This window comes from Haemaphysalis longicornis, unplaced genomic scaffold, assembly GCF_048455015.1.
Source record: "Haemaphysalis longicornis isolate Haplotype H1 unplaced genomic scaffold, Haemaphysalis longicornis Haplotype H1 scaffold_6, whole genome shotgun sequence".
In the NCBI taxonomy this organism is placed as follows: domain Eukaryota; kingdom Metazoa; phylum Arthropoda; class Arachnida; order Ixodida; family Ixodidae; genus Haemaphysalis; species Haemaphysalis longicornis.
Genome location: NW_027526407.1, coordinates 156,390,298 through 156,415,680, shown reverse-complemented (window position 1 = coordinate 156,415,680; position 25,383 = coordinate 156,390,298). Strand labels below are relative to the sequence as shown.

At 49.6% G+C, this 25,383-nt stretch overlaps 1 protein-coding gene across 1 annotated transcript in view; it reads right to left on the bottom strand.

The window, feature by feature from the left end:
- The window catches only part of Krt95d (phosphofurin acidic cluster sorting protein KrT95D), an 85,337-nt gene that overhangs the window by 41,758 nt on the left and 18,196 nt on the right, over positions 1 to 25,383 (bottom strand). The window contains exons 2-10 of the mRNA XM_077672779.1: positions 23,494 to 23,577; positions 15,938 to 16,027; positions 13,085 to 13,213; positions 9,471 to 9,633; positions 6,277 to 6,416; positions 5,295 to 5,354; positions 3,653 to 3,877; positions 2,838 to 2,858; positions 2,723 to 2,773 (exon numbers count right to left, since the gene is read on the bottom strand). Coding sequence (XP_077528905.1) covers positions 2,723 to 2,773; positions 2,838 to 2,858; positions 3,653 to 3,877; positions 5,295 to 5,354; positions 6,277 to 6,416; positions 9,471 to 9,633; positions 13,085 to 13,213; positions 15,938 to 16,027; positions 23,494 to 23,577 — 963 coding nt within the window. The remainder of the gene's footprint in view (positions 1 to 2,722; positions 2,774 to 2,837; positions 2,859 to 3,652; positions 3,878 to 5,294; positions 5,355 to 6,276; positions 6,417 to 9,470; positions 9,634 to 13,084; positions 13,214 to 15,937; positions 16,028 to 23,493; positions 23,578 to 25,383) is intronic.

The following is a 25,383-nucleotide window of genomic DNA, read 5'->3' as shown; positions in this document are numbered from 1 at the left end:
GCGCAGGAGGCCTATTGGCCGCTCCCTGAACGCGTCGTGCCAATGCAGCGCGCGCCGCAACTTCTGGTGAGTCGGTCATTCCATTCTCGAAGCTCGCAAGCTCGTTGCGAAACACAGCTATAACTCAGCGTTTTACAACATTGCAATGCTCGCAATGCGTCCAAAAGTTCGCTTCACGAACCGCAATTGTAGACGCACGGACCGCGATTCCCAATCAAGGACAGACCATGCCGATGTCGTGGGCACGTTTTCGATGCGTCTTTCGAGCCGCACACTTCCCTATGTGGCACACGATCTCAAGCATTATCACCGCAATAACAGTAATGTCACTGTTCAGTACCGCAACAGATAAAACGAGTAAACTGCAACCGAGTCGACCGGGAAACCTTGAAAACATCGGCGGAGCACAGTAAACGTAAAATGCGCAGCAGCGCGGCGGCCATGTTTTTGCTGTCATGGCGACGCCCAATCAGGAGAGCCGTATTAAAAAACGCGGCCGGACAGCCAATCGCATGTTACCATCTATTGGTTGCTTCGTTTCACTATCTTTCTCCCGTTTGTGCGTTTGTGAGCGAGCGATGACAAAAGGAGCGACTGGAAAACGAAAGTTAAAGAGTCGGCCGATCTAACGCGACCAAGATGGCGGCGCACGGTGGCGTCGTTTCGGAGATACAGTGCTGCGAAAATTGCCGTGTTTTCGTCAGTTTGAGGAAATATTTTGCCACCTCAGCTGATATAAATATTTTTCTTTGGCACTTCGCGATCGTTTGCGGGGGGGAAACTTTGTGAACGCATAGAATATAAATCGTGCAATCCGAAAATGTGACTTCTGAAAAAACGATTTTTTGGTCACTTTTCACAATCTGATCCCCGCGTGTCCCCTTAAGCGATTTCTGTTTATCGAGATTCTACTGTATTTGATCTCCAGTCTCGGGCTCCCCGAGAAGCAGTCCGGCATTTGTTTTCCCCACATATCTGCATGCCGTGTGGAATCCTCGGACTACCCTGGCACTATCCGTGGCGAGTCCAAGGCCACAAACTGAAGAGCCCCTATGTTCACTTGTGTTTGCACTGTCCCTTCCTGCACGAGTAATGGCGGCCGCTGCAAGAGCTGGAGTACCCCTTCAACTCGCCACTGACAGATAGCAGGCTGGTCAACTTGCGCCTTCCATGCTGGCGGCCCCTGTTCGCCCCCACGACTGCGGACCGATCTTAACACGAAAGTGTTTTATGCCGGGATCCACCACGATCTGACTGACGTCATATCCGTCACAGAAATGACATCGCCAGAAAAACGCGGCTGCGCCAGGATTCGAGCCAGGTGCTCTGTCGCCGCAACGGGAGGTGCCAGGCGTGTTACCGACTACGCTACGAGCTGAAGCGCAGACAGCCTTATGAACGCACCATATACCGTATTTATTCGAATCTAAGCCGATAGTTTTTTTGAACTACTGATATATCAAACTCCAGGGTCGGCTTGGATTTGAGGATTTGGAAACACGTGCCAATTTCCAAGTGAAATTGAGGGAAGTGGCGCGCAGCTAGCGCTACCCAGAAAAGAAAGTATTGTAGCCATTACTAGACGAGCCAGTAGCCACTTAAGGGGCCATAGCTGGGGGCGATGCCGCCATTTTGAACTGTGCGGATAGTGGCCTGCGTGCTGTGTGGCGTTTTATTTCCTCATGGGTGTGGCGTTTGGTTTTGACAGCGCAATGGCACCAAACAAGCGGTGCCACTATAGTGCCGCTTTTAAAAGAAAAGTTGTTTTAGCCGCGAAGTTGTCGTCGAACGTTCAAGCCGGGCGGGACTTCGGCGTGGATGAAAAAAATGTCCATTGTTGGAGGACGCAATGGGAGAGGATATTTGCGTGCGCTGCAACGAGGATGGCATTCAGAGGCTAGCAGCGATGATGACTCAGAATGAGCACCGCATCTTCATGTTCAATAAACGTGTTTTCTTTTTGTGAACGCTGACCTCGCCTTTTTGGTCAGCCTTCATTCGAGGTAAGTATTTTTTTTTTTTTTCGTGGCTTCGAACTTTTGGGGGTTGGCTTAGAATCGGGGCCGGCCTAGATTCGAATAAATACGGTATCGTTCCTATAACCTGCTCTATTTCGATGGTGCTGCCGTCTAAGAGAGGTGAAGCGAAGTAGTGCATCACGATGCTAATGAGCACCGGCAGTTGGCGCCAGCTGAGCTCGGCGCAATGCAACCGTCTGCCATACACTCCACGGAGCAGGGACGAAGTGGTCACACATTTGCGAAAGCGACGCGCCAGCAGATTGTCGCTCGCCAAGCAGACCCACATGACAGCCCCGCAAATGATGCTCTTTTGCTGCAGCGGACCATGAGTTCACCAAACAATTTACTGGCAACCCGTTCGGTTTCGTTTGCATGATTTGTGAGCACATGTGGTTTCATTCGGGTTTACGCAGTTCTCCGGCACGTGCAATCCAGTGTCTAATATTGATAAGTCTGATGGTGCCATACCGACGAAATATAAATAGCGATGTGCAAGTTCATATCGATGCAGAATAAACATTTCACTGATCCTGTGAAGGCACATCTCACTTTCGTGTTTTACTGATTCCTATGAGAGAGGGATCGACCACTTTTTTTTTATACATGGGGGAGTCTATGGGGAGTTTCGCAACTGGTGCACACTGAATAAGTGGGGGCCACTGCCCCCACTGGGAGGGAGAAAGGGTGCCCAACCGACTCACCTCCTCTCGCGGAGGTGCCGTCTCCAGCGGGCTCTCCTCTTCTGCGGTGTCCTGCGTGCGGGGGGAAGAGGGGTGGCATGGCTGCCCGCACTTCACACGAGGCAGAGGCACTCACCTGGCCCCCGCTGTCGGAGTCCTGCAACGAGGACAACAACAGGGTGGGATCACACAGTGAAGAGAAAACCACGCCGGCAAAAGTGACGCGAGGCACGCAGTGCAAAGGTCCTTCCCTCTGGGGCTAACCCTGCGAGGGCCCGAGAGAAAATCGTGAGCTCGTGCAAAGTGCCGGCCAATTAGGTGCTGCCAGTGACGATGGCGGAGGCGTTGCCATGGTGAAGGAAGAAGAACAGAGGTGCTCTAGAGTGTGGCCGGGACGCATGACAGCTGGGTGCCCCCTGACCAGTTCCACACCGCAGAGGTCTTCCACACTGGCAAACCTTACACCTTCCCCTCTGTAAGCAAGTCGCGTCGCCTGGTCTCCTCCGAGCCCCGGCAACACAACTTGCGTTTGCAACACCGTCGGGGGATCGGAATACGCTGCACCACCATTTACCCCAACGCGTCACCTGGCCGCACAGTGCTGCACACCCTGACTGTGCCCTCACGACAAGCAAGTGCAGTGGAATCTTGTTAAACCGTAGTTTCTTTTTATACGTAGTTAAGCCGAATCCCCCGACTCGGTTTCCCTCCAACCTAGTGCATTCGGATAAAATGCAGTGCCGGTTAGTACGTATCTTCTTTGCGTCCCCGTCAGGTACCGTTTAACAAGGTTTCACTGTACCGTGTTTCATGTTCCTCTGTTGGAACTTTTCCTGGATTTTCGCAGACTCGTAACGGAGGTTCCCTTTCTCTTTGTTGGGTGAGTTCACATTTCGGGTTTTGGCTCTTTTCCATTCTCCCAGCTATTACCGATCCGAGCGGGGGACTCACGGGCGGCTCGTCCGCCAGGGGCACGAGGGTGGCGGCGGAGAAGAAGGGCCGCAGGCTGGGCTTGGGGGTGGACGAGCAGAGGCTGAGGTCGTCGTCCCCGGCGCCCCCGCCTCCGCTGTCGTCGTCTTCCTCCTCCTCGGACAGGCCGAGCTCGTCCAGCAGCAGCTCCTGCAGGCCGGGCTTCTCCAGGAGCTCCTGCTCCAGGCCTGGGTCCGCACCAAACGCCTGCGCGGGACCAAGTCGGGTCACAGGGACTCGGGGAAGGGTCAAGGGTCACACAAGCATTGATGGCCCGGCAAGGAACAGAGGGACATGAAGAACATGCCAAGCCGTCTGCCTAGAACAGCACTGTCCTTCATCGCTTCTCTGTGGCCACTCGCTGCCACGTCAGTCCTGCACAGCACAGCACTTCAGCTATTAACACTTGAGCACTATGATGGTCATCTCCCCTTCCGCAAAGACAAACACGTACAAAAGGAGACACCATCTGCAGGCACCAGGAAACTCCCCCCACAAGGAGTAAGTGGGGAAGACGCAAGCATCCCGGCGCCGGCAAGCATGGTGACTCACGGCACGACTCTAGCTGGGACTAAGCTAGCCGGTTACCGGTGGCTGAACAGCGCGTGTGCGTTCCTTGTGCGTGTGGCAATCGGCACTTTAGCTTTTTTCCCCTGCCTGTCATGTCAACCGCAAGGTGCCGCAATCTGCAGCCCCTTCAAAAGAACTCACACTCCCCCCCCTTAAGGAACTGGTTCAACCATCAGCTTATGCAGAGCGTACAGTGGTACACTGGCCTACAGTATTCGCAGGATCATGTCTAAGTCCCCCACCTACATTCTGCAGCTGCTGTGCCAATGTGAACTACTAGCAGTACGCGAGCCCCTCTTGGGAATCTGCCCAGGCTCAAACAGAAAGCCTCCTAGAGGAACCAAAATTTCCCACAACCAGGTATTACCTGCACAGTGCTAGAAAACCACTCCTTTTTGCATACATAATGACTCCTTTCAGGGGGGACACTGCTCTTAAAAAAAACTTTAAATTTTTAAGTAAACTCTGTGAAACTTGTCAGTCTTGCTGCTTTTTCTCTACTGATTTCAAATGTAGCATTATTTTTTCAGTTGGTCAATTAGTTACCAAGACAATTAGAGATAGTTAGTCATTTTTGGAGGAACAATAGACATAAGTGTTGGTCATACAACTGCAATCTTGACATTTTCCAACACTATGAGTGCAATAAGAGAATCGGTTTTTCGATGCACCGCTTGGAACTAATTTTACAGCTCATTTTAAACTTTGGTGGCACCAGTGGTGGCATCCACTATCTCATTATCAAAGAAACCTGTTATGTTTTTTGGTGTGAATTTGCTCGCACACTCGAAAAACAAACAGTTGGTAGTCAGCGCTGTTTGTGTTCTACGCGTTTCTGTCCCTCGGCCCTGTTTTGTTCGCGCTGTTGGGTTTTTTTTCATGAACCTGAACCAACTAACTTACACCAGAGTCCTACTAAGCCATAGCAAGCTCAGATGCCCCAGCCCAAATGGCCACTCATTTCAGCCAGAGAGAAGAAATCAGGGACTTGATGTTCCACAGAAACCCCCGAACCCAAGCGCACAGGTTCAGAGCAGCCCGTTTTGGCACTCACCTCGGCGTCCGGAACCCGGAACTTCTTCAGCAGGGCGATGAACTTCTGCTTGATGTTCCTCTGCAACACAGGAGGACGGCAGCACCCCGTCACAAGCCCAGCCATGGGGCTGCGGCACAGCCCCACTTTAAAAGGGCCACCACTGCACTGTGCACATCTGGGAGCAGCCAAGTCGATTATCAGCGGCTTCAGCAGCGGCTTGGCTCGGATTCGTGCTTCCCAACTCAGGTTCCGTGCAGAACGCTTTTGACATTTTTATGTTAGACATGAAGTGGCCGCCCCCAGTTTGTGGAACCCATAGTTCAGAGTCGTCTGTGTGCAGCGCAAGTGCGTTTTTAATAGCAAAATTTGTGTGCTATGAATCTGGCCAACTCTTCGTGTTTTGCACTGCCCCACACATAAGAGTATTTTTTTCTTGAACTGGCCTGAAAGTTTATAAAACTGCCACTTAGACTTTATTTTCACAAGGGAATAGTGTGTGAATCCCAGCCTGCCAGAATAATGAGCCAGACCCTAATTACACCAATACACTGAAGCCCTCGTGGTTAGGCCATCATGCGAGGTCAGAGCGGTGCCATACTAAGTACAGCATACCACCGCTACAGCTGATATCTTGTTCGTGCTTATTTTAGTCCAAGAAGATTTTGCGAACCCTTAAATGAGCCTCCACTTTTCTTTACAGGCCTGTTACTGAATCATCACTGTGAAATTGTAAATTTCCCCTTTCTCATCGAAAGTTGCCAAATATCACTCTCAAACAAAAATTGCTAAAATTTGCAGGCCACCACTTCTGTTGGAAACACCTTGAGCGCGATGAAATCCAGCAGTGATTTTGCACATGCATGGAGTTGCAGCGGGGAAGAAAGTGGGGCCAGTTGGAAGCCTCCGATCAAGCTGCCAAAGAAACACAGCAAGGGAAGGACACGACTAGCTCGGCACTGTGACCGTAAATAAAGGGTGGCCTTCTGGTGCGAGAGCAGACCTTGCGCATCTGCGAGGACCGCCGGCGGTGTCGCAGGAGGGCCTCGTCCCCGTGCGCCTCGTCGGCCGCAGCCTCGCTGTCGCTGGCTTCTTCGTTGGAGGACGAGGAGGACTCCTCGTCTGTCGCCGACCGCTCCGCATCTACGCAGGAAACACACAGCCGTGGATGAAGACGTTCAACAGACGCACAGAAGGGACACAGGCTAACAAATAACCGAGGCTTTGGCAATTCATTCGCTTGATTGCAACTGCGTTAGCATGCCACGTGCAGCGTTATTGGACAAGGAACTGATGGCATGGTCACTGCCTCCAGTAAAACTTCCGGCTGTCAGTGAGCTCCGTGTCCGTGCCCATTCTCGGTGTCCTGTTGATATGCACGCAGAACGTCAGAATACTGCCAACTAGCCCATCCAACGAACACTGCTCCTTTAATGAAGCTCTCCCCACTTCTGGTCAGTGACCCAACAGGCAAGGAGGGAACAGCCCCAGGGAATGGACCCTGAAATGGTGCTGACTCCAAGTGCACTTTGGGCCTGAAAGGACGAGCAAAGACAGCCCCCCTCTTTCTAACGTGTGACCAACAAGAATGACACCTCGAGGCCTAAGACTTGCCAGGGGAAAACATTCCACTCTTGAACTCTTTCCTGACCGCGCCTATTCAAAATCGTTCAATTAAAACGATGCCTCGGGAGCCCCTTTTCACTGAGTTCCAGGCATTGCTGGAACAAGTAAAGCTAGTTGGAGTAAGCTCAGAAAATGCCCTTTCAAAATCAGGTTTGTTTTCATTTTTGAAACAAAAAAATGATTTTTGACACGTGTTTGAATCACCTGGGTGTGGAAAAGGGGTGGGGTGGTCATTGCGCGTCACCGCTACCAACGAAGAATGCGTGCCGCTCGTCATTACTCTGCATCAGCGTTTGGTTTTTGTTATCACGGCATGAATGGAGAATCAAAAAATGGTTTCCAATTGTCAGGTTCACACTGCGACAGTAATAATCCCTGAAATCGGCTGAAAATGCCAAGCAGTGCCTATTTGCAAAGCTACTTTATGATTTTAGGCAGTTTTATATTGCCTTTGCGCACGTTGTTCGAAGTTGTGTTGTAGTTCTACTAACCACACGACCACTCGCGAACAGTTTACAGCAGTTTCAGTTTCGTTTCTGCATCGCAAAATTCATATTTAGCACTATATAACACAGTTACACAACTTCAAGCCTACCAGCCATGGCGCCTTGAACGCCCACTTCTAACCGTCGAAAAAAGCATGAGCATGCCGCTCTTGATTTCACCCAACCCTAACCCGATTTCTGCGTATTGCCTACACATCTGATACAGGAAAGGCTGTGCCAAAGCTACTGCTCAAGCAACAGTTCACATACTATGTAGACAGAAAAAGCGTAAAATTCAGTTGTTAAAGCGCACTTGTCCTTGTTTTTGTCTTCCTTGTCCTTGTATGTTTTGCACAATCGCTGCCATGGAAGGCTTAGTCAGTGCTACTGCGTAGAAGCTTCACAGCACAATGCGCATTGCCGTCAAGCTGCACTAAAAAGAAAAAACCCGGCGTATTATCCACACCCGTACCTTGCCACTGAAATTTCCGCACTTTTTGGTGCGTGATTACCGTGTGAAAATACGGCAAGTAAGAAGCGGAGCTAAATGGTACGACTAGTTTAAAAAAAAGTATATTCACATGACTCAACTATCACTAAACACTTATAACTTAATCAAGCCTAATTCTTTCTCCCTTGTAGATTCCTATAGGGAGGGAGAAAAAGTCGACTGGCTCTTGTCAGCAGTGACAACCGTGAGGACATGTACACATTTTGTTGTGAAACTAACGTGGTGAACCCAAAATGGCGAGCGTGCCGGCGGGAACAGCGCAGCGAACGCCGTTTGGCAATTCTGCCACACCATGCGTAAAGCTTCCGTCTTTAACACTGGCTCATGAAGGCCCAGCACGCCATTTTGTCGACTTTTGTAGCAGGAAGACGCTTTCGCGTAGCAGACGACGCCGAGGTGCGTTTCAGTTCACCTCTGCTTGAAACAGCAGTTCGCATCGGCATGGCCATTAAAAAACCTGGGAACTTAGCGGGAATGGAGTGCTCCAATGGGTTTCGGGGCGATAGAACGGGCGCAGTCAGTTATACAGGAGGCTATGACAACAAGCAACTGCTTCGCCCGGCGGCCATGTTTTCCAATCTTCACCACACCAAGATGGCGGCGCCCAGAATTGTCGTTCCGGAGATACCGCACTCCGGAAATTGCCGTTTTTTTCATCAGCTTGCACAAGTAGTTTGTCGCCTAAGTAAACAAGTATTTTGTCTACAGGGCTTCGCAATGGTTTTCGATGGGAAAACTTAAACTCACAGAATACAACATATGCAACCAGACATTGTGACGTACCAAAAAACTATCTCTGGAACAATTTTATGCGGGTTTTTTATTGAACGATCAATCAATCAAACCATTACAAACAGCATCACCTTGTGAATGCAGGAAAATTATGCAGTCAGTAAGAATTTTTCCCATTGAATCTGCCACGAGCGTTAAAGTCCTTGGCTCTCAGACTGTTTTGGAGCAGTTCGGTGCAATTTTTGCAATTCCCAAGCTTTTGGAGTAACCTGGCACAGGAAAACGAATTTGTATGAAGACTGTGCAATATGCGCAGCCATCTCACCCCTTCTAGTGCCTAACAAATTTTTTAGCAGAAAAAAAAAAGTTTTCTTGGACCCCTAAAAACAATCGGTCAATTTTCCTGTGGTCACAAAAGAGGTAAAGCTGGGGACGCTTCTGGGGATCATCATTCTTGCCTCAAGCACACAGAATTCACTTCCATCTCCAAAACACAACATGCCACTGAGGAGGAAAGGTCACTGATGTGCTCCTTTCTGGAAACACTGAATGCCAAATACACTTCAAGGAGCCTGAAACGGGAATCATTGCAATAGAAAAAAGACGACAGCATCACGACTACTTCTGAAATCACTAATCATCCAGACCACACCTAACACAATCAATTATCTGTAACAACGGAAATATAAACGCGATCTGTGCATGTTCTTTGCAGCAGTCACTCGAAACCACTTGGACAAACCGGTTCAGGAGGCGTGCTCATTGTGTACTCGTTGGGAACCATTTTCCTGGACTGGTTGGGGTCCCCCCCCCCAGTTTGGAGCGTGCCTTCCCGCCACTGACCGTGCTGCCCGGTGGCCTTGAGCTCCTGCTCCACGGGCTGGCTGCTGAGGGAGTCCAGCTGGACTCGGGCCACCGCAGGACCAGACTCCTCCCCGCCTGCGCCTCCGCCACTGCCCGGCTGCGGCTGCAGCTCCAGCTCTCGGCCCAGGGGACGCTGGAGCACCTGCCAGGCACGCAGCAGTTGCGAAACTGCACAATCTGGGCAGTGCAAGGCACCCCCGCTTCGTTGAGGCTCGGGGGAAAGTGTACGACGGGAAACGGCTGAGCTTTTCCAAGCACTCAGTGGATAAAACGAAGCTTGGTTTCCAAATGACGGGGCATCCAGTTAGGCGGTGCTTACCTACGCTTCCGCGGTGACTCAGAACAGCAGCTGCGAGCACTCGAGTGCACCACTTCAGCTTCCCGACGACAGATATGGCGAGTTAGCAAACTTTTGCCCTCCCAGGCTAACCGTGGGCTGGATTTTGATATGGGTGCGTACTAGTGCCCACACCGAGCGACTGTGGATCGGTCTCAGGGCTGCCTCCACCCACTCGAGAGCCCCACGTCAGCCAGGTGGAGTGAGCGGGTCACCTGGCTCACACAGCTTCAAACTGGCACACACTAGAGGGAAATCTGTCGCTGAAATCGGGCGCCTCCGCGGGCACTGCCATTGCAGGTAGCAATGTTGCTCTCCCACTCGGTTTGGCTGGCCACGTGGCTCATTTTGGCTCCTGAAGCCAGAATCACAAAAAAGGGTACGCGTTTTGTTTTTTTGTGTTGTGGATCCTGCACGAAGTTTGCTTCAAAATACCACTGCCTGACTAATGAATCCCTTGGAGCTCCATTTTGCTACTCTCGATAATCACTCGCAATAATACTGTTGCCTTTTTGCAGCCACGGACAAGCTTCCAGCCTGCTCGCAAGCTGGGCCGAGGACAAGAGGAACGTCCCTGCCCAGTACGGGATGTCGCACTCGCTGAAGCGTGGCTCGCCTGCCCACTAGAGCCAGAACTCCCTCCACTAGTGGTGCACATCTGATATGAAGCTCTGCAGCCTGGCCCCATAGGTGGGGATGCGGTGAAGGGAGCAACAGTGTCCAGTAGGCATGGAGTGCCACAGGCCCCACAGCCCACGTCCACTACAGGGACCTATCCGCCGGCACCGGCACGGTCGAAAGCAGGCACTCCAGGGCAAAGGAGCTGGTTCACATCCTGTGGCGGCGGGGTTTACAATCGTGACGAGACGAGCAGCAGAAAGACACGGGACGAGGGCTTTCAGTGCTGATTTGGATGGAATGGTTCTGTAGGTATTCCATTACGTTGATTATTTGATTTTGTTAAAAAAGATTGATTTTACGGGTAACATGATTGATACATCTTGAAATGCTTCAGGAAAACCGGACAGGGGTTGGAATTCACTTGCAAGTTCCTTGGAACGGGAAAATTCAATTTCTGGATTTGTCCCTTTTGTTAAAAGATGATTCTTTCTGCTCCTCGCCTCGTTCCCTGCGCTGTTTATCACGATTCCAAACCAACTGGCCCGAATTTCCCTTTTGGCGGGGTTTACAGCCCAGCCCTGCTACAAAACAGTCACTGCAACTGTACCACTGCGCAAAAACACGATGAAAGAATATTATGTGGAAAAAAACTGGCAGATCGGTCCTTTCTCGGTTGGTACCAGAGGTTGCCATTAATGTACGAATCAGATAAGTGACAGGCTGCAGAACAGCAGTGCTTTTTTCTTTTTTCCCGCACTGTAACAATGTTCACACGAAGGGCACTTTGACGTGCACTGGAACAGCAGCGTGCAATGTATCCATCACACACTCAGGGGCTATCTGGCTTGTCGAGTGTTTCAAGTGGCAGGCATAGTTTGGTCGAACATCTCTGCCGACCACTGCAAAAATTGCGCCCACCTCCCCGCAAGGGGAACCCTGTGTAGATGCGACACATCGTGGAGTTCACTTGGTGTTTCCGTTGGATTGATTCTGAAATCGCGTGAAACGTGTCGGGAACACGTATGATTATTATGTTTTATGATTATTTTTATGTTTCGTTGGCCAATCTTGGTCAATCTCTCTAAGTGGTATGCTTGGGGCTTCGCTGTCGCAACGACCTTTACTCCATCATTGTTGCTGCAAGTGGGAGCTTTTTTTCTTTTACTGCAAGTGTTAATCATTGCCCCATCATGCGTTGTATCAGTAGCTTCTTGACGTAGTTTGAATGAGTCAAGGATATAAGGCGCGTTCGCAGCATTTGATTCTGTGTCGCTTTTGTAGCGCAGTGGGAAAAGCACCATGTACCTCGCATTCCGCCCACAGGGTCGTGGGATCAAAAACCGGGTGCCGCTAACTTTTTTTTTTTTTATAGTGCAGGGGGAGGGTTGTGGACGGACAACGCCGTATGGAGGGACAAGGCAGTGAATGAGATGCAGTCGCATCTAAACGATAATTGCCCCAGCACTTTCACTGGGACAGTTTATGAACGCATGGCGGGAGAGGGCGGGGTATGAGCAAATGTCTACACCATGAGTATGCACAACCAGCATTTCTTCTCTGGGGAGGGGAAGGAAAGCAGTGGAAACACGATGAGAGAATGTGATGTGCAAAATAACTTAAAGCATGATCTTCCAACAGTGAAAATTCTTCGGGGCAGCTACACCTGCTCATGTCTTTTGAAGGCAAAGGCCTGCTGACATTAACAATAAATTTGCTGCAACAGTGCATTTGCAATGCTTTCTTCACTTTTCTTTCTTCACGTTGGTGGCAATATGTTGGCACATGCCACAGCTTCCCTATAATCAGGGTTCTGTGTGGATGCTGTGAAGCTGTTGTACTTACGTGGCACGATGTTCATATGCCACGCGGCGCACTATTCTACAGCTCTTACGCTCCAAATTACCCGCCGTGGTGACTCAGTGGCTAAGGCGTTGTGCTGCTGAGCACGAGGTCGCGGGTTCGATTCTCGGCCGCGGCGGCCGCTTTTCTGATGGAGGCGAAAAGCGAAAACGCCCGCGGGCACGAGATTTCGGCACACGTTAAAGATCCCCAGGGGTTCAAAATTAATCCGGAGCCCTCCACTACGGCGCACCTCATCGCCTGCGTTGCGTCAGCGCGTTGAACCCTACAATCAATCAATTACGTTCCAAATTTATAGTTTTGTGAATTTGGTGAAGCAGGCACACTGCCCCCCAGAGCTCCGGATTCTAGGCGAGTTCCCCAAGTGTGTATGCGCCATGAAGAAAGTAACGACTGGCAACGTATGGAGATAGCACAGTTGGTTGCTAATCACTGGGCCGCTAATGTGCAGGACCGGGTTGAAATCTCATCGGACCACACGTGTTTCCTCGTTACTATGGCAGCCATTTTGACTTGACTAGGCAACAACATCAACAGTGCTTTTCCGCAGAACGGGGCACACCAGGCCTTAACAATGAAGCACTCAGTGGCCTCCTCGACTATCCCCAGCCGCTTTGCCACATGCTTGGTTGGGAGCCAGTGCGTGCCATGCACCGCATTAAGCTTCCCCTGCGCATGCCTGGGTAGCAAGCCCATAATTCCTGTCTGCACTCTTTTTTCCTGGCCTTCTGCTGCAGGAGTTTGAACGGCAAAACCCGCTCCCTCGGTCACCCACCTCAGCCATGTTGATGGCCCCCGTGGCAATGGTCTTGTATCCCAGCATGGCCCGGTTCTTGTAGCGCTTGCGCCGCTGCAGGGTCACCAGCAGCTGGTTGGCACCGCCCCCCTTCAGAAGGTGGGGGTACTGTGGGCGGTACGACAGCACGACAAGGATTAGTGCTGCTCTCCAAGCGCTGCCCACGGCAGGTTACTTCACCAGCCACGTTGTCTCCTCAACGACCCACCTGCACCAGCGCACATCACTCCCCACGACATCCTACCAAGGCCGCATAAAGAAAATGTGAGGGACTCAAGATTCCGCCAGCCAGGCAGGAATAGGGATGGGAAAGTCCTTCCCAACACCTATTGTCACTTTTACTCAACCAGCCACTGGAGAATGTCGTGGGGAGTTGTATGCGCTGATTCAGGTTGGCTGTTGAGACAGCAGTGTCGCTGTGATGCACGCAACCAGTGGTGCTATAGAAACCCCCCTTTGGAGAATGCTACCACCAGCCTGCAACTAACTTGGCCGTCAATTGTTCGGTCAAGCCCTGGCTGCAAGGCAAACCTAGCCCTGCCACACGCATCAGCAACGAATGACATGCCAGCATGGAAATGTCTGCCTCACAGCCCTATCAACACACAATGGCACGGTAGTAGGTCCCTCCGAGCAGTGGCTTTCCCATCAAAGCCAACGCAAAGCAAACAATTTCAAACAAACCCACAATCACACGCACGCACAGACACCTAACACTTTAAACATGCATGGAGGCAGCCAGGAACATCTTGTGCTTACAGCACGCCTCAGAAGAAGCAATGTGCACATTTACGCGAACAATTTCTTTTCTTTTCTTCTTTTTCCCATGACTGACAGTGTGCAGGGAGGGTATCGCTGTGGTTTGGACACACTGCTGCCGTGCTCTCGCAGATCTCTGAAGGAGAGCACGGAGGGCCACTGAAGGAGGGCCACTTCCACCACGCATCTGGCGCCGATCGGAATGCCACGTTACACTGCAGTGACCTCAACATTGTTCCCATACTTGAAGCAATGCGTCCACTTTAGAACGCAGCTGCCCGCACAGCAGCTGATGATAGCTGCCCGCACTGTCCCTGGCAGACTAGTGCTAGCTAAGCTTGGGAAACCCAAAACAATAAAAAAAGAAAACGTGTGTATACATATTCATACGATGTGCAACCATAGTACGCTCACCAACAACCAATCAGCATAAAGGAAAATTCAGGCTTATGAAAATGCCGTTTTCGTAAAAGCTGACCAAATATATTGGGAGCCACAAAATACGCTGCCTGAAATTCGCCCTAGCATGCCGCAAGCGACCAGGAGAAAGTGGGCAGTTTCGAAACAGAAACAGAAATTGAGGAAACGAGACGGCCACTGTGGCTGGGGGGCAGTGACAGTGTGGCTGGCTGAACGATCGTCTCACATGCAAACGCACACATGCACGGGAACGCATTGGCGAGAGCACATAAATTGGGTCAGTCGAGAGTGTGATGGAACTCCGTCTGGCTGGGAAGGCACATCTGAAACATCCCAACCACTCCACAAGAACGGTTCTTGACCCCTTACTCGCCTTCCATCCGAAAAGCCTTGTTCAGAGTGAATGCATCACCAGAACTGACTCGTCCAAATCGTCCGAATCGCCAATTGTCCAAACAGGGGAGTAACCGCTGTAAAGAGCCTGCATAGATCAAGTTAATACTATTTCGATTTATACAATTAACCGTGTTGGATGTGGTTTGTATGATTAGTGATTGCATATGTAGCTGGGATGCTGTCATCGAAGATTCTCGCACTGCCCCAATCGATCCTGTGGACATTCTTGTGGAACGCTGTAATTCTTGGCCTCACGAGTGAGCTGCAGCCGTCATTTCGTGCAGTTTCCCGACTTCCTGATGTAAACACTGCTGCAGCGTGTGCAAGATATCGTTTTGTAGACAACTCTGGGAAAGAACACCTCTTTTGGGACTGGTCGGCATCTCCTTTTTTGTTTCAGACAGCCTAACTGCGATGCTCGGGGTTCACAGTTGCTCCAGTTGTCACCGGTGCTGCTCAAGGTGAAGGTCAGGAGAGCGCCGCGTGTCCGGGCTTGCCCCCTCCCCCCTCCTCACGGAAAGAAGCCCCCTTTGCACTCGGGCACCAGAGCCATTCACAAACGAGGCAGATGTGCTTCCAGCTCAATGCAGGTGCACCACAAGGGCTGCCCTTCTCCCTGCCCGCTTCCTCCCGACGATGAACACAGTGGAGCAGCCCCATGACGGTCTCTCTCACAGCACTGCGCAGCATCCAGAACGTTTGGCTGCACACAGTTGCAAAGCCCATGCGGCTCCCTCGTGTGCAATGCAGATGCAATGCCCAGCCAGAGCGTGGTCTTCGAACCGCAGCACTCTCGGAGCCCGCCTCGCCCCCAAGGCAACTGCAAAGGTCTCGCTCAGGGGAAGGTTCCCGTGGACCCCATGGAATGGCTCGGTGGTCCACGTTGGGAGACTGGGTCCACTGCTCGGGGGAAGTTGTCGAGGGCAGACCGTGCTGCCGAGCTGTCCGAATTGGCTCCAGCGCCCTCATTCACGGCTCCCGGATGGGCTCCCCTGGCTTGCAGCCCATCCAACGCAACATTGCTGGGGCGGTGGCTTACTTGCCCCACTGTCGGCAGGCCCTTCCCGAGTAGCAATTTCGATGGGGACCAGCAGGTCACTACGGCGGCGGTTTGCAGGAGGAGCTTGTCGGTGCTCCCGTTGTGAGTAGCATTGTGAAGGAATTGACTGGACCCTCTGACACAGCCACTGATGGCAAGGTGCCCCCCCACCCACCAGCCTCCTCCCCACAACTGCACACAGGAAGAGGCCTACCCACCTGCAGGGAGAAGGACAGGTCCAGCTCGGTGTCCAGCAGCCCACTGCCGGGCAGCTGGATGTCGTTGGAGCGCAGGGTCCGCTTGGAGCTCTGCACGAGAGGAACCCGTCACAAAGGCCCTCCTCTGCACTCAAAGGGGGACAACCAGCGACAGCACTTGCCCAAGCCCGCTGTGGCTGGGACACAGTACATACAGCTGCCACCAAGTGGCACACAGGCTGCACGCAACAAAATATGCGCACACTGGGGTTACGGGCAACTCCCAGCACACTTGCCTCCATCAGAGAAACAGCAAGCACTGCACGCAAGGGCAAAGCTGCCGGCACTAAAGAGGTGGCAGCAGGGCCACCCTGCAAGACAGTGCAGCCCTAAAGAAGCTGGGAATTCATTGCAGAAGCTGCAGCAATGCGTTCTCCCCTGGGACTAACTTTGGCGCCGCAGCCAGTACTAGGTCAGGTTTCAGAGTGTCGGCACTCGTTTCTCTCATTGCTGTATGCCGCCGACTGCGGCCATTGGTCAAACCGCATCACGCGACATTTGTTTACCCCGGAAGACCCATGGGCGCTGACATTTTGGTGCCTCTGCGTTGCCGCGCGCACGCGCTCTTCGATAAATTGTGATTTTCTGAGCGCAGTGTGGCTGTATGAAACTTGAGAGGGACTTTTTAAGCCCTGGGCGGAGTAGCGATGCCGTGCTGCTCTGTACCGGGCTGTTTCAACCGGACGGGCAGAGGAATATGCCTGCTTCGCTTCCCGCTGCGAAAGAACGACTGTGGCCTAGCGTAACCTGCAGCCACGAGTAAAGCGCTGCTTATTTAGTGGCTCTAGTGTAGTGGCTTTAGTGGCTCTAGTGGCCCTGGATGCTTCATGGCTCACTAGCCAGGAAGGCATTTTGGAAGAAGCCCAACTACTGCAGCCATGTCACCAGGCAGTTTTTAGAAGCTCTTCTAATCCTTGATACCTGTCTTTGTCGTGGGTCACACCGACACTGGTTTTGTTGGGACACAACCTATGCACAATAGATGAACAGCGGTGATCATAAGGTAAATGTGCAAGTGTGCAACATCAAATTAAGGGCTGCGAGTCAGATACCAAGAGTAAACACTGACAGCACATCGAACCAACTACTTCCCAATATGAATGGTTTTGCTTTACCTGGATAAAAAATTGCCCAAAAAGTTCAAAACAGGAGAGGAGACAGCAATGGAGTGAAACAGAAATTTGGCGTAAAGAAATGTGTGGTCCTTCTCAGCATGCCGTGAACAGAGAGAGTATTTTTGGAGGGATTCAATCACACGTGCCAATATGTGCCACGCTAAATGAATCCCATTTTAACAAATAGTGTTTTTGTTCAAGCCTAAATTTCTCTTGAAGATCACGTTGTAAGGTCTGTTTATTTTGGCACCCTTATCAGCCGCTGGATTTGCCTGATGTTGTAGAGGTGGCAGCACTAGCCATACTAACTCCCTAACACGCTAACCTAGGTGCCTATATTTTTGCTTGTTACGCTGTCGATGTGACAATAAAAGGCGCGGTGTTGTGTGATCACCGTGACGTGACTCCCTGCATTTACCAATCAAATAAATGCCACATTCCATCTCTGCCCGACTGCCATTATTTTCTGCATGGACAGGCATCGGCCTCTACTGAAGTGAAACCAAATCCCATTAGGCGCACAGGCTCGAACAATGCATAGAAAAAGTGATAAGCGGGCCCCTTGCCACTATTCTAGTTTATCCCTCTCGCTGTCACTGACGTACCGGTATGGCTTTGCATACCCCCTCCGCAGTGTCACCGACGTACCGGTACATTCTCCATTGTGCGTTCAAAAATTCGTGCCATAGCGCAAATTAAGTGCGCCTGCACTGTTCGCGCTTTCTGTAGAATCTTTCTAGTACCTCGTATTTTCACTCGCAAGCTCTCTGGTCGGTATATTGAAGAGTATGGAGCTACCACGCCGGCCCTTGGTTGCTGGGGGGCATGGTCGCTCTGTACTCTGGTGGGGTAAGTGACCGTGCGGCACGCATGCGATTACAGGTGCAAGGGGCTTCTAAGTTTTTTTTTTATTATTCTGTTCCCGCGTCCGCTACGAGGCGCCACGTTAGCCCAGCCTCTTCAATAGACCAAAACATGACTCAACTGCGGCTTTCGCCCGCTCGCCGCGCCCTCACTTGCCGCTGTCAGCAGCAAACAAAGTTGTTGCATCAATGTTGTATCCACTCTTTACCTCTATCTCCTATAGTGATTTCGAAACGCGCTATTTCTGTGCGTTGTGCCGGCTGCTCCGTCCATGCGTGCAGTTACTTCCAGATGGCTGACCGCGTCGGGCCTTCGACTGTGGACGGGTTCTTCCGATTCTGATCCGAACACGAGCCGAGCTCGGATTCACATTCCGAGAGTTTCTCATCCGAGGAAGGGGTGCGAGTTCCACAGCATCAAATTCTGACGTTGAAATGATTGGGTTGTCATCCTGGAAGTGTGCAAGGCAAGCTGAAAATATCTGGAAGAAAGATTTCTCACCCACGCTCTTCCCTGTCAATGCGTTATACGCTCCGAATGCTATCGTAGTCAAATAAACCACTATGCTCCTTCCATGATATTCCGTAAGCCAAGCCGAACACTCGGGGTGCGTAATGGCTAGAAACACCCGACAAAGAAAGGGTTAAATAATTTTGTAAACGACGTTTCTGTATTCTTGTGTGCCAATGAACAGAAGTTACAGTAAGGTTTAGGGTCATGGTTGCCAGGATCCTTTTTGCTGCGTAGCCCCTACCGGAGACACCGGTAGGGGCTATTTTGCACTGCTCCGGCGTCGTGCAAGAAAGCCAACACAGGAACCACCTGCCGTGCGACGAAGCTCGACAGTTCATGAGGCGTGTTGCAGAACCAACTTGCGTTGTTCCATTATCTGAAAATCTCACGTGTTTGATAACTTGGAGTACTCTGAATGTTAATAATGTGGCACGATTTGATCTGAAGTTTCGTATATCCTCACAGCCCTCGTTAAAAGCTCCCCCAAAGTTAGGCGAGAAGAATGCAGGGAAAGGCTTCCCTCGCATAAAGATGAGCACATCTCCCATGGCTGGCCAGAGTGATCCAACTCTTTCCAAACGCCCACAGCCCACCAAATACACAGTTACCCCACAGGGCTGGTGAGGATCAATTTATCAACTGTGGGGTTTGATGTGCTGTAGCTACATTCGGGTTATGATGCGCGTGTGGTGGAGAGCTCTTGCCGATTAATTTTGACCGCTGGGGGGCATCTCCGATGTGTGCCAACATCTCGACACGTGGGCGTTCCGCTTTTCACCTCCGTTGAAAAAGCAGCCACTGCAGCACAATGCCTTAGTGTTCCTGCAGGAGAGCTTCTTTGGTGCCAGGGTGCTTGTGTTGTGCACTCTCGGTTGTTAGCAGCCCATCACGAACACCCGCAGCACTGTACCCACCCTTAACCCGAGAAACCGCTTGGGACAAGTGCATGGTTCTGTCCTGTGAAACACTTCCGCGGCGTTTGACTGAAAACTGTTTTTCCCAGTGGGAGCGGCACGTGTGCTCCCTCAGTGCAGCACAGTGCAGGCCCACTCTGGGTCCTCACGGAGGTTGGTCTGAAAGCCCCACCTCGTGACAGAGGACAACTTCAGCGCTCTTAAAGGCCAACTGCACTCAAATTTTCGACAACGTAAAAATAATGTCACCTAACAGTTATATAAAAAGGGTGCGAAATGCAAAATACTGCGCTTCAAACATCAATGCGCGCAACGAAACGGCTCGCGACATTCGCGTTTTCGGAACCGAAACTGAATAGAAAAGGCGGCCATAGCGGCGGCCGGACGTGACGTACGTGAGGGAACGGAAGCGACCGCGCCAGAGCCCTTCAAATGAGCGTGGTAGCGCCGCGTTTCGCTTTATTATTTCCACAGAAGAACTTCCACTAACGTTTGCCCATGATAATGGAGTTGGGCGCAATTCCGGTATCCCGTTTCTATCAATCGAGATGAAAAAGACCGCCCGACAGTAATTTTTTCCATCATAATAACTGCCGGGATAGCAATGCTCGGCATTGCAAGTAAAAAACGGACCCTGATTTACAATGCTACTTGCTCGTATACGATATTGAAAAGCAGCTTTTATTATAGCCGACCCCTCGGCTATCACGTCGCCCTCTCTGAAGGGAACAAATCGCACGCGGGCGGAGATAAATCACTATTTCTACTATACATTATCATGCAAACAGCTTCGTGAATATCGGCCCAGTATTTTTTCCCCTGTGTGCACATCGAGAATCGAATTATAAAAGGGATCTGAAACTATAAGCCCTCCTCCAGAGCTAAATGACGCACTAAAACACGAAAACACTTCCTATCTACCGCTGTTTTCTACTTTAACCAGAGACAGGTACTGTTGAAAACGTTTTACTTTCAAATAAACTAAATCTAACGCTCAAAGTAATACTTCACTTGGGAATCGAACAAAAATATAATCTATTGTTTAGGAGAGGAGCAGTTTAGTTTTCGCACTTCCCAAATACGACGGCCAATATTTGTGCGGGTGTATTTGTTACTACGAGAAAGCCTGATTTTGGTTCACTTAGCTAGGGAGACAAAAGTCGCACAAATGTTTATAGCCGCGTGTACAAGAACTCTATTTGTGTCGTAAAACTTTTGGAAATGTCTAAAGGATAGAGGTGGTGTTGGGCCAGCCAAAATGAGGCCAATATTGGACGTGGAAGTGCAAGGGATCAATAATTTATAATATATCTTGTTTTTCTGTGGTAAATGCAATAGGAATGACAAATCTAAGGCAAGTGCTCCTTTCGCGCTATTTTTTTCTTTGAGTAAAAATATTATTTTCCAGTAAAAAGAGTTTTGCTAACTCCAACACGTTCGCAAGAGCCTGAATAGGTTTAGGCTTCTAATCATTTTTTTTAATTGAGAAAAATGGGGAATATTAGTGCCTATGTGGTTAGTTTAAACATTTGATGGTGACGCCGGTACAGCGCGCTGGTGTAGCAGAGAAGCCCCCCCTGCGTTCGCCGGAGCGCCCTGCAAGTCGCCGGAGAAGCGCGAGCTTCACAGGACAGGTTCCCCAACCTCCGTCACAGGCCGCTCGGAACTTGTTACGACGACTCTCCGCCAGGTGCAAACGTCGTCTGCTTGGAGGTACTTTGAACGGCGGTACCTAGCACTCTCTGTGATTACGAAGCTAAGGATTTCGCCATGGTGATTTTAAAAGCATATACTACTTATTTGGACAAAAAAAAATTTTGAGTGCAGTTGGCCTTTAACTCTTTCGCTACCGCAGAAAATTGACCAATTTTGGGGGGTCCAAGAAAACATTTTTTTTTTCTGCTAAAAAAATATTTAGGCATAATTGCAGGAGCACAAAATGCAGATTATTTAACGGCCTTTCCAATAACACCAGTTTTTTAAAGGTTTTCATATATCATAGTTGTGAAAAAAAAAATATCAAAATCAAAAGTTTTGTCAAGTTGTCGAAAAAAATGATAAAAAAGGAGTTGTGTATATCAAACCACCGGTAGTAGAAAAAAATTAGAATATACATTTTGCAGGGAAACATTTCAAAAACACACCCTAAAAAAATGTCGACTTGCGCGGAACAGTTTTTCAGATATAAAAAAAAAATGTTAGCACGCACGGTGCTCGTGTCATGCGGTGAAGCCCAACCTCTAATTCAAACTGTGCGATTTTGGACGGTTCCTTGGAATAAATCTGGCGGTTTGACGTTATCAGAGGCACCAATTTGCCCCCACATAACGTAAAAACATCTTGTCAATGGCTGACTTTGCATTTACAGTGAGCACAATATTTGGGACAAGCACGCGATGCAGAAAAAAACATGCATGAAGTTGAAAACGGAACGCCGTGGCTGATGTTTGTTGTCGTTCACGGTCAGTTATCTCTCAAAACATAAAGCTGAGCTTTATTATCATCTTCTTACTCGCAATTGTAGCCTTGCTCGCAAAAATGAGGTACGATGAGCTAGAATCGTCCCCTGCGATCTTTGGCCGAGTAGCAGTCGCGCGCTAAAAAAGATCAGCACAACGAGCCTCCTCTATTGCAGCGCCACCTAACATTTTTCAAATGAAACAGTACAAAAACTTATCAGAGACTCCGTCCGAATAGACAGTTCAACTAAGCAGCAACATTAGACACCCGGATATACCCTCGCATGAAAACGAAACTGGAAGGCGAACAGCTGGCAGTGTAAGGCCGGTTTGAAGCGCTGTCCTCGGCGGAACAGATATCTGGCGACTGGGTGTGACCTTTTGACTTGCATCTGAAGTTCTTATCGCAGAAATCGGGTTAGGGTGGGGGGAAATGAGGAGCGGCGTGCTTTGTTCGAGGATCAGTCGCGGACGCTTCAGGCGCCATGGCAGTTAGCCTTGAAGTTGGGTAACTGCGTAGTTGCGCTAAATATGAATTTCGCGATGCAGAAACGAAACCGAAACTGTTGTAAACTGTTTGGGAATGGTCCTGGGGTAAGTAGAACTACCAGAGTTCTTAGGACAACTTGCGCAAAGGCAATAAAACTGCCTAAAATCATAAAGTAGCTTTGCAACCAGGCACTGCTTGACATTTTCAGCCGATTTCTGGGATTATTACTGTCAGAGCGTGAACCTGACGATTGAAAATCGTTTGCTAGTTCCCCATTCACGCCCTGATAGCAAAAAACAAGCGCTGGTGCAGAGTAATTACGAGTTGCACGCATTCTTCGTTGGTAGCCTTGAGGCGCGATGACCACGCCCCTTTTCCACAACCAGGTGATTCAAAAGCGTGTCAAAAATCACGTTTCCGTTGCAAAAATGAAAACAAAACTGATTTTGAAAAACCATTTTCTGATCTAACTCCGAACAGCTTTACTTGTTCGAGAAACGCCTGGAACGCTATGAAAAGGCGCTCCCAAAAGTATCGATCAAATTGATCGATTTTGATAGGCGCGGTAGCGAAAGAGTTAAAGGAGCCATGAAGAGAAAATGCAACTTCGTTTAATCTGAAAGAACTAGGATTCAGGATCTCACTCAGCTCCATTACAGCCACAAAAGATGTCTTTTTAACGAATAAAAAGCAAGAAGTATTTAAAAACTTTCAAATTTCACGCCACAGTGACGTGTTATGAGCAAGAATGGCGCCATACGGGCCAACAATAAAAGATAATTTTCAGAGCGTTAACTGCACGTTAGCGTTCAAGTGATGTGGTCAAATGGAACTAGAGGCCCCATTACAGACGTCCAGTCATGTGTCGTCGCGACAGGTCAGTTAGGTGGCCTCCAATCGCACAAACAAGGTTCCGTGACGTCATAGAAAAGCTGCGGGAAATTGGCTAGGGGGTCGCGACTGCTTCACACGTTTTCTTTAATATCTCCGCTATTTGTCCGAAGATTGCGATGATATTGGCATCATTGTTATCGGTACTAAGCAGTCTTTCTAATAATCCCAACTTGTATTTTGTCTTCATGGCTCCATTAAGCTCTGGTCCCCTGGCTGTGGCCCCCGTTGTCGGTGCGTGCTTTCCCAGAGAGGGAGGAGAGGAGCCCACCTGCATGCGGACGGCTATGCTGATGGCGGACACGTCGCCGCCCAGGGGCCGCAGCAGCAGCAGCCGCGTCACCGTGAACGAGCACTGCCTGCACATCGGGAGAGAGGGGAAAGGGGCACGCCGTCACTCATCTCTGGGACACCAAAGCCACACAGTTTCAAACCAACAATACATACCTGGGGCTGTTTGTTTTCGGATTTTATATTTTTTTTTTTAAATTGGGGGTAAAAATCAGGTGCTCTTTTTCAAACTGATACTTGGGGAGAAACCAGGTTTTTTTTGTAAAACCGTTACGAAATTCAGGTTTTTCCGGGTTAAATCTGCTGATGTGCTAAGTAATCCACTCAGCTTGCTTTATTCGCTTTATCAGAAAGTATCACGAGCTTCTTAACTCAAACGCGTTAAAATTGGCGTTTGTTTCAAGCTGGTAAACGAAGGGAAGTGAGGGTTTTCTAGCAAGTACTCTCAGAAATTTGCCGTTTCTTTGCAAATGAATCAGTAATGATGACAGTGAGGCACATTGATCAGTTCAAAGGAATTTTACTCACAAAAGGTGGTCATTGATTTTTTACACATCCTTCTTTACATACATCATCTACATGCGCAGCATGTCGGCCTCCATTTGAGAACTGTCCGATTGTTGAACGTATCTCGGCTGGGAGAAAGTTATCTCGGCATCACAGCTTCCGTTATTTAGCACGACAGCGTCAGTGCAGCGAACGGCAGAGTCAGGCCAATACTCCCCAAGTGCGAAAGCTGCTCTTGTGGAACAAGCTTCCAGCAAGTAGTGGTTGAGAACAGCGGACCGTCAGCCTACAATTGTACAGATCGCTATACTTTGAAAGAATCCATTTGGGGAGAAGTCAAATGGGAGAAGACCATATTGTTCTGAAACATGTTCGGGGTTTTAAAAATCACGTAAAATCAAGTTTTACCCGAAAACGAACCCCGGGCACCAGCTGTTGCACTCACAGGCCCATTTGACACAGCATGGCCACTCCCATTAAACGTTGCAGTTGGCACCGAGCACTTGTGTATTCTTGTCCTCTCGCACAGTACTAGCAGTTAAGGGGGAATCTTCAAGACACTTGCCGTCTTGTTTTTTGACAGAATTTAATGAACCTTCACAGCACTGCTCCGCTTTTTGCACAGATTCCCAGCATGCACTTACTCTGGGTCAATGAGGTGTCAAGACGATTCTAGAAACCTTTGTACTGTTTTTAGAAATAAAGAGGAAGAACTGGAAATCAGAAAATAATATTAGCACGTGAGAAAATATTATTAGCACAAAATAACATTAACACCCTACACATTGAGTGTCGCTTTTAAATACGATTGCAACTCTAGCTGTCCTAGGTCCCGAAATAATTGCACAGCAAACATATCCGGAAACCCTGTTATAAAAAATATAAAAGAAATCAAGCAATGCAGGCAGGAATGGTCATTCAGGAGATGTTAAAGCATGGAAGCTTGGTTGGTAATGAATGATGGGGCTGTAACATTTTGCGACTATTTTCTTTCTTTAGAAACTGTGGATTATAAAAAAAATAGAAAATAAAATTTACTATTTTCGCAAACTTCGGTTCTCAAGACCAGTTTCCTCCCTTATTAAACGGGTGCCTGCTCATTCAATTACAAACTCTTCGAAAGCAAGCTCCTTCTCGGAACATTTGAAGTTGAAGTCAAATTTACCCAGTTGAAGATCTGAATCCACTGCTATCTATGGCAGTCATTCCACAAGCCGAGATGAATGGCAACAGGTATTGTTTGCCCAACAATAACAGCATCAAGAAAAAAGCTACAGAACCAACATTGCTGTTTTTGACTACAGCCTCCTCACTTCGGCAAAATCAGATTTGACACTTGCAGAGACAAAAAAAATGCAAAAAA